Below are 19,080 nucleotides of genomic sequence, written 5' to 3'. Positions count from 1 at the left end.
CAGGCTGGCTGTGAACTCGCAGAGATCCACCTGCCTCTGCCTCCCAAGTGCTGGGATTAAAGGCGTGCGCCACCACTGCCCCGCTGTGTTGGGTCTTTCAACACCTTATTTCTCTAGGACCTCTGTTCAGACTGACGTCACGATTGGGTAGATTGGGATCTGAGTCCGTGTTTTTCTGGGATCTGCCTTCCTCTCCCTCACCTTCTTGACTAGCGCGCTGGAATGTGAAGAGTTGGGTGACATTTTCTGTCTTCTCCAGTTCTACGTTCAAAGTCATTGGTGCTGTCTCTCTCTGTCCGTTCTACCCTTAGGTAGTGCTTCTCATGTTCCACATCTCCTCTGGCCAGGATCGGTGGTCACCGTTCCCTCCCTGAGCTTGCTGTCTTTGATCCACTTTGTTTCTAAAAACCAGAAAGTCACCCCTCTAAACTTTTAAATGGAACTGAGGTAAAACTGGTTTTCTACGTCTGGAAGGCAGGCACTTCACCATTTAGCTTTTGCGGACTCCCAGGCTCTTTTGGGCCACTCCCAGCTCAGCTCACTGCTCGTCTCTTCTGTCCTGGAGACTAAGTGCTTTCACACCCAGGATATTTAGGCAGAACTTAGGGGGCTCCCACCCACCTCGTCCCTTCCCCCCACCCCCTCCTACAGCAACCTCTTAGGCACTCTCCTCTGCCTAAGCAGGTTCTTCTCGCTTCACTGGGAGATCCCTACCGATCATTTCCCCAATGACTTTATCTCCAAAGGGTCTCTCTTTCTATTCTCCTATGATCCCTTCCTGGAGAGCTGTGACTTTCCTTTCCCTATGGAAGGCCTGCTGGCCTTATTTCCAGGAAATCTTCTCTCAGCCTCTTGTCTCCTTCATGGCTCTTAGGTCAAGTGATTTGTTGGTTGGCTGGTTTCTTGTGGGAGGGCCATGTCTAGAACAGGCATCTTTAGTGCCAGAACTGAGTCCGATGCAGTAAATATGTTCAAGCCTCCACATTAGTTTTTGAATGAATAGAAAACACAAGTTGGCTGGATGTGGTGGTGCATGCTTTTAATCTCTGGACTGGGAGGCAGAGACATAGGCTGAGACCTTGTCTCAAAAAGGGGAGGGGGGGAGAGGGATTTAGGAAAAAAGTAGAGAGCATGTGTGTGTAGGCACATGGACTATGGCAAACATACATATGTTTGTGTAGGCAAACATGCATGTGTGTGTGTGTGTGTGTGTGTGTGTGTAGGCAGTGGACTATGGCAAAGATGCATGGAGGTCAGAGGACAACTTCCAGGAGTCAGTCTTTCTTCTGCCATATAGCTTCTGGAAATAGAGCTCAGGTCTGCAGATGGCATCAATCGCCATTACTGTGTCACTGGCCCAACATCTCTTATGTGTTTAAGACATATGGTCTGGGGTTGGAGCCTGTAAGTCCAGTTCCAGGGCATCTAACAAGCACCGTCTTCTGAACTCCTTAGGTACCAGGTGTCAACATCTAGGACACTTGGTCTGGGGTTGGATCCTGGAAGTCCAGTTCCAGGCCATCTAACAAGCACTGTCTTCTGAACTCCTTAGGTACCAGGTGTTAGCATCCAGGCATACCTCGGCCCCCTCCCTTGGGAACCTGGCACAGTGTGTCACCCCTCTGTGCATGGCAAGCAGGTCCCTGACTCTACTCAGGTGGCGAGGACCCTTTAAGAGACAAGCTCTGCCCCGCTCCCCTCCCTTCCTTTTCCGCTTTTTTCTCTGAGGCCGCTTTCTGTCCCCCCTTCTCCATTTTCTCTTCCCTTCTTATTCCCTTTATCTCAATAAACTCCACACTCGAACTCTGTCTGCATGGTGTGCTTGTCAGCCACTGCAGTTTGGACCACCTGTCCTGGGACCCGCCAGGGTCCCACTCAACACCAGGCACAAATGGACACAGACATACATTCAGGCAAAGCACTCACATAAATAAATAAACCTAAAAGAATTAAGATGCACAGTTTGGATAATACACATTTTAAAGTGAATACAGCAGAAATTATTTTATAATGGGACATTATGCCATTCAAAAATAATAATTTTTTTTTGGTTTGGTTCTTAGAAATTTTTTTTTAATTTTTAAATTTTATTTTTTGTGACAAGGTTTCTCTGTGTAACAGCCCTGGCTGCCCTAGAACTCGCTTTGTAGACCAGGCTGGCCTTGTACTCACAGAGATCCGCCCTGCCTCTGCATTTCGAGTGCTGGGATTAAAGGTGTGCGCCACCACTGCCCAGTTTCGAAAATAGTTTTTAAAAGTATTTGTGGATAATTCCAGCATAATGTTTGGTCATAAATCATAATATAAACCTTCTGCTCTGTGTCATTTGAAATATCACCTGCCCTTTGGTGTTTTAGCAGGACGTTTCTCCTGGTGGGAGCCCCGAAGGCGAACACAACGCAGCCTGGGATTGTGGAAGGAGGGCAGGTCCTCAAATGTGAGTGCTCATCCAGCCGCCGCTGCCAGCCCATCGAATTCGATTCGACAGGTAAGCCTCGGTTTGTCCGTTCTCTTTGTTCAGACATGTGGTTGGTCGTTCTGCTCTGAAGGCAGGTCTCATGATGTATCCTTGGGTCGCCTAGAACTCGCAGGCTAGTTTCGAACTTACAGAGATCTTCCTGTCTCTGTCTTCTAGCAGCATGGATCAGAAGCCACCGTACTTGGGCCCATTTGTTCTATTTTTTGTTTTAATGTAGCAACAGGGCTGGGGAGATGGCCCAGGGGTTGAGAGCACTTGCTGCTCTCACAGAGGATGGGGCAGTTCCCAGGACCCCCTTGGCATCTGACAGCCATATGTAACACCATTTCCAGAGGATCCAGTGCCCTCTTCCGACCTAGGAAGGCACCAGCCATGCACAAACCTGTGTGCTGACGAGACACATAATAAATATCATACACGTAATAAAAGTAAACAAATCTTTTTAAAAAGCAGCAGCTCAGCACCACAACCCCACATCCACAGGGAGAGGGATCTGTAGACGTGATTTCTGTGTGTTTTGCAGCAATCTGTGTATCTCCGTTGTTTTAGATGTCTTCCAGTTTAAATCGGCAGTGTCAATATGTAGACATTTTGGGAAAGCCTATTAGGATAAGTTTATATCTCTTCTGGGAAGAGGGAGCTCTCAGGAACATGAGAGATTTGTGCTGTTTTTCTGGGATCCAAACTGAGGCATGACTCACTGACCACTAGAGATAACTTCTCTAATCTTGAATGTATCCCATGTTTGGTGTGATGCAAAAATCAAAAAAAAAAAAAACAAAACAAAACAAAAAAAACCCAAAAAACACCAAAAGTTGAGGAATCATTTTGAGTATTAGCTTAAAAAAAATCAACAAAATTCTATCTAAAATATATTGGGAAAAATTATGTTGTATTACTGATAGCAGTATAATTTAATTTTTAGAATGGATTTCAATGTCAATCAAGGTGGTGGCAGTAAAAAGAAGTTAAACTCAAGAAGATGAGAGATAATTTAAATTTTACATTTACATCGTTGGAATAAGATGTTCAGGCTCCTATATGCATTTATTTTGGTGTATTCTTTTTTTTTTTTCTTCTTGATTTTCGAGACAGGGTTTCTCTGTAGCTTTTTGGTTCCTGTTCTGGAACTAGCTCTTCTAGACCAGGCTGGCCTCGAACTCACAGAGATCCGCCTGGCGAGCCAGAGAGATGGTTCAGCAGTTAAGAGCACTTGCTGTCCTTGTAGAGGACTGGTGTTTGGTTCTTAGCACCCACATGGTGGTTCACAGCCATCTGTAACCGTAGTCCCAAGGGTTCTGACGCCTTCTTCTGACTTCTGTGGGTCTGAGGCACGCATGTGGTGCGTTTATATCCATGTAGCAAAGCACTGCACGGGTAACGATGAGCCTGGAGACATCCATACAGCAGGCTGGTGCAGTCTGGCACCTTCTGTTTTCTGTCCTAGCCGGGGTTAGTTTCCTAAGGCTGATGTCATAAGTTATCTCAACTGTAGTTCCCTTCTCTTTTATTACTGGGAATTGAACTCAGGACCTGGTGTGGGGACACAGCCTCTGAGCTTTCCTTTCAGCCTCTAGATGTTCTTAAACAACACGTATTTATTATTGCCTTCAGTCCGAGGAGTTAGGCATCTAAAATGAACCTCAGCGGGCAGTCATCAAGTCTACCTTTCTCTTGGAGCCAACGGGGAGGCCAGCAGCTTGTTCCTCGTTTGTTCAGCTAAGGCCAGCAGTGTCCGCAGGATTCAGTGCTGCCTCCCTCTACTGATGGGCTGCCCTGCCTCCTTGCGGATACACCCAGACATCTCAAGGTGCTGCAGTTGTTCACACCTGCCAAGTCTTTTAGGTCATGTGATTTTCCATTGATCTTCCCTTGGGAAGATTCTGGGAAGCAGGGCGTACATTTTTTTCTCGTGGCGTGGCATTATTCTATTGGCCAGAGTCTCTTTGTATGTTTTAAAAATTGATATTGGTTATTCTGGAAGCCCTTCCAGCAAGAGCTGTGTTTATATAAATAGGCTTCCCTCCTTCCCTTGTTCTTTTTCTGTTGGCAGCTGTGGTGATTTGGAATGCAGACGTGAGTTAGAAGGCGGAGATTCAGGTTCAGACACTGATGACCTTGGGAAAGTGATTGACATTTGCTGGTATCAGTTTCCAGTTTCCCAGTTTGTCAGAGAAAGCAGAGTTGTCTTGTAGATCAAAGGAGTTCTTGACTATGACCTCACTTTATTAACGACGAAGCACACTGCAGGGGAAGAAAGAATTGTTACAGCCCCTTCCTAAACTGCATAGAGAATAATTGTGAAAAAGGAATTATGAAAAGGGGAAGAAACAAAGATAATTGTGGCTGCTAAGTGAATTACGTCTTGGTTTGCCTTTTAATTTCTGTTACTGTGACTTTGGGGAAAACCCTCTCATTGCCACGTGTTTTTTCCCTTTTCCTAAGGAAGCAGATGTTACTAACAGATTGATCAATGCCGAGATATATATATATGTATATATATAGTTTTATATATAGTTTATATATAACTAGGCATTGATATATATGTATATATATACACACATATAGATATATATAAACAAGAGTCAGTCTTTTCCAGCTAGATGTGGTCTCATGTTCCTCTTCTTCCAGCTCTGTCATGGGCAAAGGCAAGAGTGTCACTGGGAGCATGCTGGCTACCAGAGTAGCTCCAGGTCTAATGAGAGACTCTGTCTCAAGGGAGTAAGTCAAGAGTGATAAAGGACACCCAGTTTTCTGGCCTGTGTACACATGCATGGGTGTGTGCATCCAACATCCAGTACATTATAACACATGCCTGTCCCCCTCTCTGGTCTCCACTGGGGAAGGAAGGCATGCTTCTTCACATGGTAATACAGGCTTGGCTATATGCTTGTGGGTCATGTCTTCTGAAAACGGAAGAAAGCCCTACCTTGGTCCTTGAGAAGGTCAGATGTAGGATCCTCTTCGTCCTGAATGTCTTGCCACACTCAAGCTGGGTTCCAGAAGGCCTCAGCTGCAGGCAGTAGACAAGCCTGGCCGTGCAGACTCTCATCCAGAAGAATGCTGTGGAGCTATTTCCCCACACATTCCTAGGCTTTGCTTTAAATAACAAATGTAAAACTGGCCTCCGTGGCACACACTTTCCAGCTCACTCCAAACATATTCCTGTAAGTTTAACTTCCTCCGGTTGGTGAGTTTTTGCCTCTCAGATATGTCTAGACTGAGTAGCCTTATACGTTGCAAAGTTAAGACAAATAAAAACATCCTTCTTTTCTTCCTTGCTACACCATGAATTGAGACCAAAGATTTCTCCTTTAATGGGCGTGTTTCTCCTGTCAGAATCAGTCATCCCCTGGTTCAGAACTGTATGATTGGAGGTCTGATAGGAGTAGATAATTTTGTCCAGTTCTTTTATTATTGATTAACTAACATATAGCTAATCTTGCCTTATTTAATATCTGCCACATTTAACAATCCAGCCTCACATGAGCCCTTTAAATCCACCTTCTACTCAAACTTTGATCCGACTCATACCCACTCTTTCGAGACTGGGGTTGATTTCACTTTTTTCTTTTGAAGTCTCCAGTAAAGAGATTTTGTTTGAAACTGTTTGGGGCTTTCAGCTCACTTCCTTCCCAACACTAGAAGGGAACAATCCAGCATTGAGAGAGCAGTGCTGTCCCTCAGGCCTGTGTTGTTCTTTGTGCTGTGTTCCTGCAGAACCTCGGAGGTTGCTCGTGGGACGAAGGGGGAGAGGAAAATGAGCTTCAGCCGCTCTCTTCCGGATACTCTTTGCCAAGTTTTGTTTACCTTTAGAGGATAGCATCTTAGGCAAACGATGTCTTTACATGGTTCTGTGCTTGCAGCTTTGGGAGGGGTATACACACAGTGTGAGGGAGGGAGGGGACACGCACTATACACACAGTGTGAGGGAGGGAGGGGACACGCACGGAGCCAGCCAGATCAGCCGAATCAACCCTGGTGAGCGACAGAGTGAGAGAGGTCATAGCCACACTGCCCCCACATCTGTGTTCCTCCACCGCGGAAAGCACAGGCCTTGTGTCTCATTGACTGTTGTATTCCTAGCATCTAGACAGAGGGTTTAATGTAGGATCAAAGAGATTTCTTCCTCTGACCTCTCAAGTTTCACATAAATAATAAGTTCAATCAGGAGATTTTTTTTTCTTTTAACCAAATTTATTTTTTAGTAATATCTGAGTTGAAGCTGAGGAAAAAAAAAACCTACGTGAGGAGGTTTTTAAAGTGTGTTTTATTCAGGGATTAATGTGGGATGACATTGTTTTAATAACGTATGCTAGCAAACAAAAAGCAAAATTTTAAAAGACCTAAATCATCTCATTAGTCATAAAAGCCATAGTAGAGATTGGGAACCAAATGACTAAAACCACATTTAACTTCTAAATAAAAGCTTATTCTCTTATTTCTTTTTAGTAATCATGTCTCTTTTTAAAAAGAGTGGTATAATCTTGTTCCAAAAGATTTTCTCTAGGCACAAGAAGAAGAGACAAGCACTTAGCTTTGGGGGAGCAGGATATCCTCCTCTTAAAATTCGGCGGTATGTTAATTCTATTCCCGTTCTCCAGCAAACTGAACGCCAAATGCCTGGCAGTAGCTTGTGAAACCTTGGAAAGAGGAGACCAAGGGATTAGTGGGCGGGCGCTCCCGGAGGCTGTGACAGTGTGCTCTGGGGGCGGCTTCTCTCCTCCAGCATCTATCTCATCATGGGGGTTTGGAGAGGTTGCAAATGACAAATTTTGGAAGCTTGAAAAAAGTGGGTGTTTAATTTTCAAGTCTCTAGTGATTTGCCTCATGATTGTATTTATTTAATTAATTTATTTTGAGGCAGGGTTTCTCCGTAACAGCTCTGGCTGCCCTGGAGCTCACTCTGTAGACCAGGCTGTCCTCAAACTCACAGAGATTCGTCTGCCTCTGCCTTCTAAGTGCTGGAATTAAAGGCGTGCGCCACTCTACCTAGGCCTACTCTGTGGTGTTCTGGATAACACAAGCCAATTGTCTAATGCATTTTGTAATTATAGACAGAAATCTTTGCAGTCTTGAGGTGAAGTGGTGTTTGAGGTAAAAGACAAAAACAAACGAGCAAGCAAACAGACAAACAAGAAGCATTTCTTCCAGTTCCAGAATCCCTAGTCTGTGTTCGGTTTCCCTTTCAAGGGTAGCTCCTCTGTCCAGCAGTCTGGGCGTTCCAGCATAGCGAGAACGGTGACTTCAGGGCTGTGACTCAAAATATTTACTTCCCTCATGTGTTCCAGAATGCCTGCCAGCTCCGGCCAGGTCCTGAATGAGCTGTTTGTGGGTTTGTTTGGAGAGTGGCCTTTCCTGGCTTCCTCCCGCCCACTCTATTCACGCTTTCTTTCAGAGAAGCCACTGTCTGATGTGGGGATCTAGTATTTTAAGACTTGGGCTCTGCAAAGAAAATTCTGATTAGTGAAGACAAACTTCCTTTGGAGTAAGCTTCTTGAATAGATGGCCATTAGGCGTTGTGGCTGTTGAAGCTGGAGGCAGTGTGTGTGTGTATGTGTGTGTGTCTGTGGTGTGTGTGTATGTGTGGGTGTGTATGTATGTATGTGTGTGGTCTGAGTGTGTGTGTGTGTATGTGGTGTGTTTGTGTGTGTATGTATATGTGTGTATGTGTGTGTGTCTGTGTGTGTGTGTATTTTTATGATTATTGACTTAACTTTCAGTGTCAGAATAGGCCAGTGTGTTATATCAGCTGTGTTTAGCGATGCAGCTGAATTGTTTTTTAAAGGTTTATGTCTTTATTTATGTGTAGGAGTGTTTTGTCTGCATGTATGTCTGTGCATTGTGTGCACAGTAGCTGTGGAGGTTAGAAGAGAGTGCTGGATCCCTGGGAACTGGAGGTACTGGTGGTCTGAGCCAGCATGTGGGTGCTAGGAGTCCCTGGGGCCCTCCAGATGAGCACCCAGTGCTTTCAACCTCTGCACCTCCCTCCAGCAGTGCGACTGGAAATTTTAATAACATAGTGATTCTAAACAATTCTTAGTTTCAGAGAATCTCCAAGGTTATTTTTGAAATGAGTGCCCCTCCGTGAAACAAAATACCCCTTACCGAAGGCGGTGGTTCTCAAGTTGTGGGCTGTGACCCCACTGACAAACCTCTGTCTCCAAAACTTTTCAAATTACGATTCATAACAGTAACAAAATTACAGTTATGAAGTAGCAACGAAAATAATTTTATTCATGGGGGTCAACCCACTGTGAGGAGCTGTATTAAAGGGTTGCAGCATTAGGAAGGTTGAGAATTCCTACACTAAGGAAACTAAGACTTCTACTCTGTTTTTTTTTTTTTTTTTAAGATAGGGTTGTCTTAGGTTTCTATTGCTGTGAAGAGACACCATAACCATGGCAACTCCTATAAAGGAGAACATTTAGTTGAGGTGAGCGCTTCCAGTTCAGAGGTTTAGTTCATAGCGGTGTGCAGGTAGACATATTGCTGGCTGCATCTTGATCAGAAGGCAAGGGCAAGTGGTCTGAGACCCTGAGTGGTATCTTGAGCATCCATGAAACCCCAGAGCTCCCTCCACAGGGACACACTTCCTCCAACAGGACCACACCTCCCATTAGCACCACTTCCTTTGGGGGTATTTTTTTTTTCCAAACCACTACGGGGTCTACTTGCTATATAGGCTCAACAGGCTGACTTCAAACTCATGAATTACCTGTCTCAGTGTCCTGAGTGTAGTGATTACAGACTACATAACCATGCCTGCCTTAAAATTTCTGCTTTCATCAAAATGCACCACGTCTGCTGTTTGATGCTTTTTGAAAAACAAAAACAAACTTCTGACGAATGTTGGTTTGTTTCCACTAAGTGGTAAGTAATTTTTCAAATGGAAAAAAACTATGGATTTTGTATTTGTTGAGAAGTATAAAACCAAATATATAAACCTTGCATGCATTTTCTAGTTTTCGTTAGTTCCAGCATTCACACAGACTAGTCCATGAAAGTCATGGCAAGAGGTGTCCTTCCTTCCTTCCGTCCTCCCTTCCTTCCTTCCTTCCTTCCTTCCTTCCTTCCTTCCTTCCTTCCTTCCTTCCTTCCCTTTCTTTCCTTCCTTCTCTTCTCCTTCTTCTTTCTTTTCTTCTATCCTGTAATATATTTTAAACGTCCCAACAGCAATACAAATGCTTTTGAGGATGCACTCTGGGCTATTGTGTGCATGACAGTGGTGTCTCCTACCCCCACAGTGGGCTTGATAGTGGCTTCCACACCATAAGAACCAAATAGAAAAAACCCAAAAGCAAGCAAGCAAATGGAAGAAAACTCTGCAGAGGGAAAAGGCCATAGGAGGAAGGCTTCCCTGTGTGGTTCTAGGAAAGCCTCCCTTTTCCTTGTATGATTCATTTGCAAAGAGGAAGTGAGTTCTGGGAAAAGTATTTGAAGTACTCTCGTAGGGGGAGAAGGTCGTTCCCCACCAGGGGTCTAGTCTCTTGGACTCCAGCTTGGCTCCAGTACTGACTGGGGACTGCAAGAACTGTTCTCTGGTGTCAGGGCCACATGCTTGCTCATCACTCCTCTGATGTCGCTCCATACCCACACAGCATTCTACAGGACTCGGCGCTGACACCTTGGAGGTCACAGCCGACTGCTGTGGCTTGATCTTCCTCGGTCAACGGCAGATTCTTCACCAACACCTAGGAGAAGGGCTGTGTGTAGTTGGGCATCCTGTAGGACTCGACCAGCTAGGGCAGAGGTCTCCAGAAATAGAGTTGGGGTTACGTCAGGCCATACACAAGGTCACAGGGGCCTCATCCCTACACGTCTCTCCTCATGATACTTGTGACCGCTTCCAAATTCTTCAGTCTTCCTGCCTCAAAACTAGTCCACTTTCCCCCAAACCCCAGCTCTAGCTCTTTCTTCCCGCAAAGGGTCTCCCACCTTTGCAGCCACCAGCTTGGAGAAAAAGGAAGTTGCAAGAATCAACCTCCGCAGGCCATGGCATGGGTTCACTCTGAGGTTCCAGGACCCACCAGGATGTCCACACACTCCAGACAGTGGCATCTGTTATAGTGGCTGTCACAGATGCTGGGGATATCCCCGAGCAGCAGATGGAGCGAGAGCTCTGACTCTTGTCCTCATGGAAAAGGAAGAGGACTCCAGGAGCTTGTCCTTACACGGGGGCACATATGCTTTTCTCAAACGAGGGTGCTGCAAATACACATGGAGACTTCCACAGCAGGCAGGTGTCTTCGATGGCCCATCAGTTTATGGGACATTACTTGTTGGTCTCTCTGCCCTGTGGGGACTAGGCAGTGCACAGCCGTTCCCCGAGTCTATCAGTACACATCCATGCTACACTTGGCTTTCAGGCTTGGGAAGGGTTTTGGCTATTGCTCTTTCAGGTGGTCGGCAAGGTCAGGACTAGAACTGCCTGGAGTCGCCAGGTTCCCAAGGAAGAGTGCTTTGGAGCAAGACATAGGTGCCTCCCAGAAAACCCACTAAGATTGTCTGTGGGTTGTCTGCTAGAAGGACCTGTGTCCCAGGATAGCTAGTGCCTGGAGACTCTGAAAAGTGTAGCAGGAAGTATTTTCTATTCCATTTTATTTTATCTTATTTCTATACTGTTTTCAAAGATTTAGTTTTTAATTATATGTATTTTTGAATGTCTGTGCCATTTGTATGCAAGTATCCTCAGAGGCTATTGGATCCTCAGGCTGTGAGTCACCTTGCTTGGATACTGGGAGCTGTACTCAGGGGTTTCCTGAGCTATTTCTTCAGCTGTCCATACTTTGCTTTTAAAGAGTGATTTAGACCATAGTGGCTATGACGAGCTTTTGCTACTTGACAGTACACAGCAACAGCTCATGCTGCTGAATACAAACTCAGAATACAGTACCCTTGCTGAGAAAAGTATTTGAAATAGTTTTGAAAAGTGGAAAAAATGTAAATAACATTTTACAAAGAAAAAACTTTTTCCAAACAATCAAGACTAAAATAACTGAAGAAACATGACTTAACACAGAGTGTGTTTGGACAGTCCCTGGGAGGCCATTCGCAGCATGGCAGAAAGGCCCTTGACAACGGTGTTCCTGGCTTTTCCGCCACTAATTGTGGAGCATAACCCTTAAGTCAACACTCTTGGAAGTTGAGGAGGATCTACTCTTCCATTTCTTTGTGCAAAACCTTTTCTTGTTCTAGAGCAGAGGTTCTAGACCTTCCTGATGGTGTGACCTTTTAGTAAGTTCCTCATGTTGTGGTGTCCCCCAACCATAAAATTATTTTGTTGTTACCTCATAACTATATTTTATTTTCCCTTGAGACAGGGTTTCTCTGTAGTTTTGGAGCCTGCTATAAAACTCATTCTTTCTTTAGACCAGGCTAGCCTCAAACTCACAGAGAGCTGCCTGCCTCTGCCTCCCAAGTGCTGGGATTAAAGGTGTGCACCACCACTGACTGGCCATAACTGTTATGAACCATAATGTAAATATCTGATAAGTGACCCAAGGGGCTGTGACTCACAGGCTGAGAACTGCTGATCTGGAAGGTAACTCCTTTGTTGCTGCTGTACAACTGTGTTCATAGGTTCGCAGAATTGGATTGTAGTAGACCTGTGTTTCCATAAGAAGCCATGACATCATGCATTAGGTCATGAGTGACTAGCAGCTGGATTTTCAGGAAGTATCAGAATTTCAAGGGAAAAGGAATGAAGTTTTCCAGGCAGATGAGCCTTGACTTCAAAGGCTGTGTGACAAAATAAGATTACCTAGTTCCATGGACAGAAGACAGGCAGAAGGCAAGACTTACAGCTCATGATAGGCATATCTTGGGGGCTTTGGTAGAAGTCTATCCCTTAGAATAATTCTTGCTAGTGTGCCACGTTCTTAGAGGTTTTTATCACTCTGCCTGTGAGCCTGTGTCCCAGACCCCAGCGATTTGCTTTCTTGAGATGTTTATGTGTAGTGGAAGAACACATAGATGTGACTTGAGGGTATATGAAGGTTCCATAAAACTGAATAGCCCTACTTTGGAAACAGTAAGAGGTGCAAGGAATTCATTAAACTATAATATGGCCGTGGAACAGGGTATTGTACGATACTAAAGATGATGTCAGAGATTTTCTATCACTGTTGCTCGGAGGGAAAAAAAGATATCTATGATAGTAATAATTTTAGTGTATCTAAATTTAGATATTTGTCTTGAAATACCTTTTCATGGATGAAAATATATGCCTTATGTTCATGAGAACCTTCTTTAGGATAGAAGCCAAATATATTAGCAGAGGTCATTTCTTTGTGGCATTTAGACCCATCTTAACATATAGCTTTAGCTGTGTGTGTCTGTGTGTACATACATGTAACATCATGGGGGCACTCATCTTACTCTGTCTTTTACTCTCCTTTGCCATTTTTAATTGATATTTGTACATACGTTTATGCTACAGCAGGAGTGCCTAGGAACATATGATTATAGTGTTTGCTACAGTTATTTTGCAATTTAAATAATTGAACTGAAAAACCTGGTTTAAAATTACTTCTCCACATCTGTGATATGATAACTAATAGTGTTCACAGCAAACTTTAGACATTTACAAGTCATTCTTTTCCTTTTTTAAGATTTAATTTCAGGTCTATGTGTATGACTGTTTTGTCTACATGTATGTGTGTGCACCATGTGTGTGCAAGGTTCATGGACAACAGGAGAGGGTGTCCTGGGACTGGACTTACAGATGGTTGTGAACTGCTAAGTGGGTCCTGGGAACTGAGCCCCAGGACCCTGCAAGAGCAGCAGGGACTTTAAGCACCGAGCCATCTCTCCGGCCCCACACATTTTTATGACTAGCTAACATTCCTAAGCTGTATCAAAGACAAGCGGTAAGTGCAGTGTTGTCAGTGTCTGAGTAATCAAAGGTATACTACCCTTTGAACTCACAGAGGTCCTCCTGCCTCTGCCTCCTGATTGCTGGGACTAACGGCACGCCCCCTCCCCCACCACGCACACACACACACGCATGCACACGCACACACTAGTCTAAACCTGGCGGGATGGAAATACAGTTTTTTGTACTAAGAACAGTCTGTTGTGTTTTTGACCACTCTCAACATTCTTTTCCAGGTAATCGCGATTTTGCCAAAGACGATCCCCTGGAGTTCAAGTCCCACCAGTGGTTTGGAGCCTCTGTGAGGTCAAAGCAGGATAAAATCCTGGTAAGTCTACGAATTATCTCACGTGTGTGGGGCTAGTTTGGGTGGTGCACAGGACTTGTTATATGTTCAAGTTGGTCTGTCCAAGGGCACAAGGTATAATGAAATAATAGTCATGATCCAAGGCCGACAGTGTGAGCGTCCTGTCCCTCATCCTCTCCTGAGATTACCGTCTTCTTCTCCCTCCTTGCCTTCGCTGTTCATTTTTTCTGCTCCACGGTCATCCCCGCCAGTTTATTTCTGTCCATCACATTTAAGAAGAGAATGGCTTTGGCTAATCAAATGCTTTCAATTTTTTTAAAACCCCAACAAAACAAAACAAAACCCCAAAATAATAAAAACCCCCATCAAACAAACACTGCAAACCACCCTCTAGTCTTCTGTTCTGTTGCAGCCTCGTCCTCTGTCCAGACAGTTATTTTGTCCTTTTAACAGAACAGTCTCCATTCCTAACCTTCTCCTTTCAGGAACCTGAGCCACACAGGAAAAGGCAAAACCAAGGTCACTCAGACTTCGAGGTTGTTAAAACTTTACTGCTACATTGTTTGGAAAGAGATGTTTGTTGTGCTGTTTTACTTTCTGCATGGATACTTTCTTATTCTTTCCCCTTGGCACCATCAAACAAAGTCAATCCCCATTCTCCTGCACACCGTTTTTTTTTTTTTTATTTAAACAGTTTTATTTTGTGAATGGGGTGTTTTGCCTGCCTTGTATGTCTCTGCACTACACACGTGCAGTGCCAAGGGAGCCTCAGCTCCCCTGTTACTGGAGTTGCAGACAGCTGTTAGCTGCCATGTGGGTGCTGGGGACCCTAACCTGGCTCCTCTGGCAAAGCCACCTTCTCTGAGCCCCTTCTGCAGCCATCTCTCCTCCCCACACACTTTGTAGCTACCCCCTCACCACCCTGAGCCATGATCTCACTCTGTAGCTGGCTGTCTTTGAACTCCCAGTCTTCCAGTCTTTACTTTCCAGGTTCTGAAAGGACGACAGCCTGCCTCCATGTCAGACTTAGTCTTTTTCATCTCTTGGTTTATGAGGCTCTGTAGGCTCATGTTTTATTCCCCCATCTTGCTCACATTTTTGATGCCTCGGTAATGATCCTTCTTCAGTTACTAAATATTGGGGTGTCTTTGAGCTCTACTAAAGGGTCCATTGTTTTCCCTCACTAAACTGTTTACCTAGATGCTCCTTTCTTGCTCCTTATCTGTGAATACACACTGTATATATTAATCTCCCAATCAATATCTCTAGCTATTAGTTGGGCCAAAATCCTTAAAGACATATCCCTAAATTATCTATCTGCCCTTCTTAGTTTTCTGATAGTCTACTCTGAATGACTATGACCCAAGTGGGATTCTTGTTACCCTCTACCAAAGAGAATGAGTAAACAAGCAGAGGCCGCTTATTCCTGGATGACTTCTCTGGCATGTGTGGCTTCCCACTCTGCCTACCAGTGATCCCTATCAAAACATATCCACCTCCAAAAGGCCTCATCTATCAACAGATCTCCATCTTTGTGATCTGCGCTGCAGTGAGGCACCACCATCGCTCACCCAGGCCAGTGTGATTGTTCTTCTCATCTGTCAGCTTCCTCAAGCCCCCACCACAACCTGTTCCGCATAGCAAGACTTAAGGGGATCAGCATTTCACCCTCTCGATTAAAACAGTAAAGTGGCTTTCTATCCCCGCATTTGATGGAACTGGCATATAAGTCTGACTAGAGCCAGGTTTGTTGTCAGCAGGGTTTGCTGTGATAAACACGGGCACCGTAAGCAGTCCAAGGAGGTTCATTTCAGCACAAAGTTCCACTTTAAAGGTCATTATCCTAGGAAGTCAGGGGTGAAAACCAGGCAGAAGCCATAGAGGGTCTTGCTTACTGGGCTGCTCCTCATGACTGGCTAGGCCTGCTGTCTTATAGTACTCAAGATCACCAGTCCAGGGCCGGCCCCACCCACGTGAGTTGTATCCCACATCAATCTTCCGTCGTCGAGAAGATTCCCCACACGCTAATTTGGCGAGGGCGTTTTTTTATCCGTTGAGGTTCCCTCTTCCAAAATGACTCTAGCCTTTGTCAAGTTGACATAAAAGTTAAGGGCTGTCCTTCCTTGTTACCTCAATCCATCTTAGACATGTCAGTGACATTTGTTTTTCTGTTTATTTCTTTCACATAAACCAAACCCATTCATTTCCATTTCAGTCAGTGCTTATGTCCCTTCTACCTGGAGAGTGCTTTGTCGATTTTTATCCAGCCATCCCCTTCCGTTCAGTGGTCACTTTTAATTTCATTTTTACTTACTGTTTATTGTAATGTGTTGTTGGGGTATTAGGGGAAAGCTGCTGAAGAGTTGGGGTTTCAGTAGGATATGAGGGGACCCATCAAGTGTTAGCACGTAGAGCTGAAGGTGTGAGAAGGGGCGCGTGAGGAGGAAAGATACACGGAGCAAACCGCAGCTCAACACGCTCTGCAGAGTCGGGGACGTGCAGAGAAGTCACGGCTCTTGCTTTAGGTTCCACTGACCGGGGATGAAATAGCCCAAGGTCAGAGTCTCTCTTAAAAGTTAGTGTAGAAATATGCTGAGCTTTCTTCCGGCCACTTAAACTGTTGAACTTTTGGAAGTTTTGTAAGCCATTAAAACACTCATCACTTCACCGCTCCTGTGAGATATTGAAATTGGACCTTTGGGAAGTTTATTTGGAAAGTCCGCAGGAGAAGCGCGGCGCCCAGCAGGGTATTTTTTGTTTATTACTCTCATTTCTGGCTGCATCACTGCAGGGTATCTCCTGCAAGCTCGAGGATGTGATGTAGTTCAGGAATTGACTCAGGCTGTGACCTTAAGTTCAGCGCATAGCGTCTAGAAATAATTTACTTGGAGCGAGAGCTCTGCTGACTTCTGAAAGCACAAGCGTGGACTTCAGAAAAATCTATTCCTGATCTTACCTGAAAGGTTTAGAAGGACAGAGAATCTAAAACAATACTTTAATTTTTAAAAAATGATTTATTTGGTTTTTTAATTTATTTTATGTGTATTGTTTGGTCGGCATGTGTGTCTATGTGAGGGTAGATGCCCTGGAACTGGAGTTACAGAGAGTTGTGAGCTATCATAAGGGTGCTGGGAGTAGAACCTGGGTCTTCTGGAAGAACAGCCAGCTCACTTAATCACTGAGCCACCTCTCCAGTCCCCCCCCTTTTTTTTAAAAAAAAAAAAGATGGGGTTTCTCCATGTAGCCCTGTTAGTCATGGAACTCGCTCTGTAGACCAGACTGGCCTTGAATTCACAGAGATCCACTTGTTTCTGCCTCCCAAGTGCTGGAATTTCCACCACTGCCTAGAGGGAAAAAAATACTTCTATTAATATCTTTATTCACTCTTGAGAAAAAGCAGAGGCTAGTTGTGAATTTTCAATGCTTAGACGGGGCTCTTGTGCTCTGAGTTAGCGTAGGTAGGTGGATCATTGATTTTTGAGAGGATTCTTGTATCATGGACCAAACCTTTGTTTCCAGGCTTGTGCTCCCTTGTACCACTGGAGGACGGAGATGAAGCAGGAGCGAGAACCTGTTGGAACTTGCTTTCTTCAGCACGGGACAAAGACTGTTGAGTATGCTCCGTGCAGGTCAAGTATGTACGACAAACGGCACCTGCTTTTCACAAGAGGCCCAGCAGCCCAGGTTTTATGTGGGATGCATGTGTGTGTGTGTGTGTGTGTGTTTGTATGACAAGATATGTAGACATTGTGGGGTTGACAGAGCAGTGGGAAAGAATTCTGCTCCTGCAAAGAAACTGCAAAGGTGAATGAACCATGCTGATGGTCTCTAAGAACTGTGTGGTCATCTTTGTGTATGTGCAAAGAAACTGCAAAGGTGAATGAACCATGGTGACGGTCTCTAAGTACTCAGTGCGGTCATCTTTGTGTGACGATTGTTATCTGACTGTGGAAGTCTGTTATTTCCAGCCACAGCTCATGAAAAGATGCTCCTGTGAACTTTTCTCCAGGGGAAATGGGCATCACAGGTCAGGCCTGGAGTCTACACTTTCAACAGGTTCTGTAAGGTAGTCTTGTTGGACCACAAAGTCTGAGAACCACGGCCGTAGATGAATAGTGATGTTAAAAGTAAAATGTAAACAAAAGATGTCTTTCTGAGCCCGTTCACAAAGGAAGGTGAGGATAGCTTTTAAGTGTCGTAAGTCTGAAATAGCCAGGCTTTACTTCCGTTGGAATTTCCATCGACAGTGAACGCTGCATGTCTGTTGGTTATCCCGACAGTCTCTGGCTCTTCCCTAATGGTAGTTGAAATCCAAAAGAAAGTCATATCCAGGCGATTCCAAGCAGGTATCATTTCAGTTGCTCCTTTCTCCGCCTATCTTTCTTTCACTGGGGATCCCAGACACTTTGCAAAGCTACTTTTTGTGGGATTGTCCCTGACTTTACATCCTCTTTACACGAAAGACATAAACAGAGATTTCCCAAATGCAGTGTTGTCTGGTCTGTAGGGCGTATTCTGCAAGATGGTCCTTCTAACACTTATGACCATATGTAGTCAAATCCTATGTGCCACAAAATTTCTTTTTATGAATTGTTTATTTAGAATAATTTCTTAAGTAATAATTTCAGAACATCATGAACAGCAGAACTGTGCCAATAAAGGCGACTCCATGTAGTGTTTCCACCCAGTACCTTTTTTTTAAAGATGCTCAACCAAGTTAAGCAGACAGAATTAGCTATCAAAGTCAACACCTTAAGACTCTTCCTGCTAGATTCATCTTGTCCATATTAGGTGACATGTAACGTTGGGCCAGAGAAATGACACAGTCTTCCAACTTCTAAGTTCTCTGAATCTCCAGGGAATTGCAACTTTTTAAATTAAAGAATTATTAGTTAACCACTTGATCATCCTACCTATTGTAAGTGGAAAGTAAACACCGAAAGGGTGGTACCTGTTTAGAGAGCATGTTCTGCATGGCTGCACGGATAAGGACAGAGCTTCATCCTTGTGGTTGGCACCATCTTTCTCATTACGTTTGTGGTGATGCTTAGGACATGGTGTCATCATCTTCGGTGGTGTGTAGAAGTGGAAGGACGACTCTTGTACTTTTAACGTCTATATTTTAAAGACACTCTCATTTTGAAACTATAACTCCATAGCTATGAGGAGGAGGCTAATCATCGTGTGTCAGTGAAGCTGATGTAGAACACATATGCACATACTTGCACATATGCATAGACTAGTGCACACACACACACACACACACACGCACGCACACACACACACACCCGTGATCTTTGTTCTCATTCGAGAAGAGCAGAAACTGAGACTTGAAACAGGTGAAGCATTTCCCCTCACCTAAGTTTTTTTGTTACTGAATGGCCAAATAAGAAGTTCAACCCAGGTGGTTATTTTTTA

At 44.4% G+C, this 19,080-nt stretch overlaps 1 protein-coding gene across 4 annotated transcripts in view; it reads left to right on the top strand.

Annotated features, from left to right (window-relative positions):
- Positions 1 to 19,080, top strand: part of Itgav (integrin subunit alpha V) — a 70,872-nt gene that overhangs the window by 9,609 nt on the left and 42,183 nt on the right. For 2 of the 4 annotated variants that reach the window (XR_007588484.1, XM_050120684.1), the window contains exons 2-4: positions 2,358 to 2,488; positions 13,592 to 13,683; positions 17,182 to 17,296. Coding sequence is in view for 3 of the 4 variants with exons in the window: in XM_050120684.1 (XP_049976641.1) it covers positions 2,358 to 2,488; positions 13,592 to 13,683; positions 17,182 to 17,296 (338 nt within the window). In the remaining variant the exon portion in view is untranslated. Of the gene's footprint in view, positions 1 to 2,357; positions 2,489 to 13,591; positions 13,684 to 17,181; positions 17,297 to 19,080 lie in introns of those variants that run through there. The other 2 variants (XM_050120694.1, XM_050120701.1) reach the window with 2 other exon arrangements.

The sequence above is a fragment of the Alexandromys fortis genome, unplaced genomic scaffold (genome assembly GCF_014885135.2).
Source record: "Alexandromys fortis isolate MF-2015 unplaced genomic scaffold, M_Fortis_MF-2015_v1.1 scaffold_8_1_9099942, whole genome shotgun sequence".
Taxonomy (NCBI): domain Eukaryota; kingdom Metazoa; phylum Chordata; class Mammalia; order Rodentia; family Cricetidae; genus Alexandromys; species Alexandromys fortis.
Note: the sequence above shows the minus strand (reverse complement) of the source record. Positions and strands in the feature narration are given on the sequence as shown.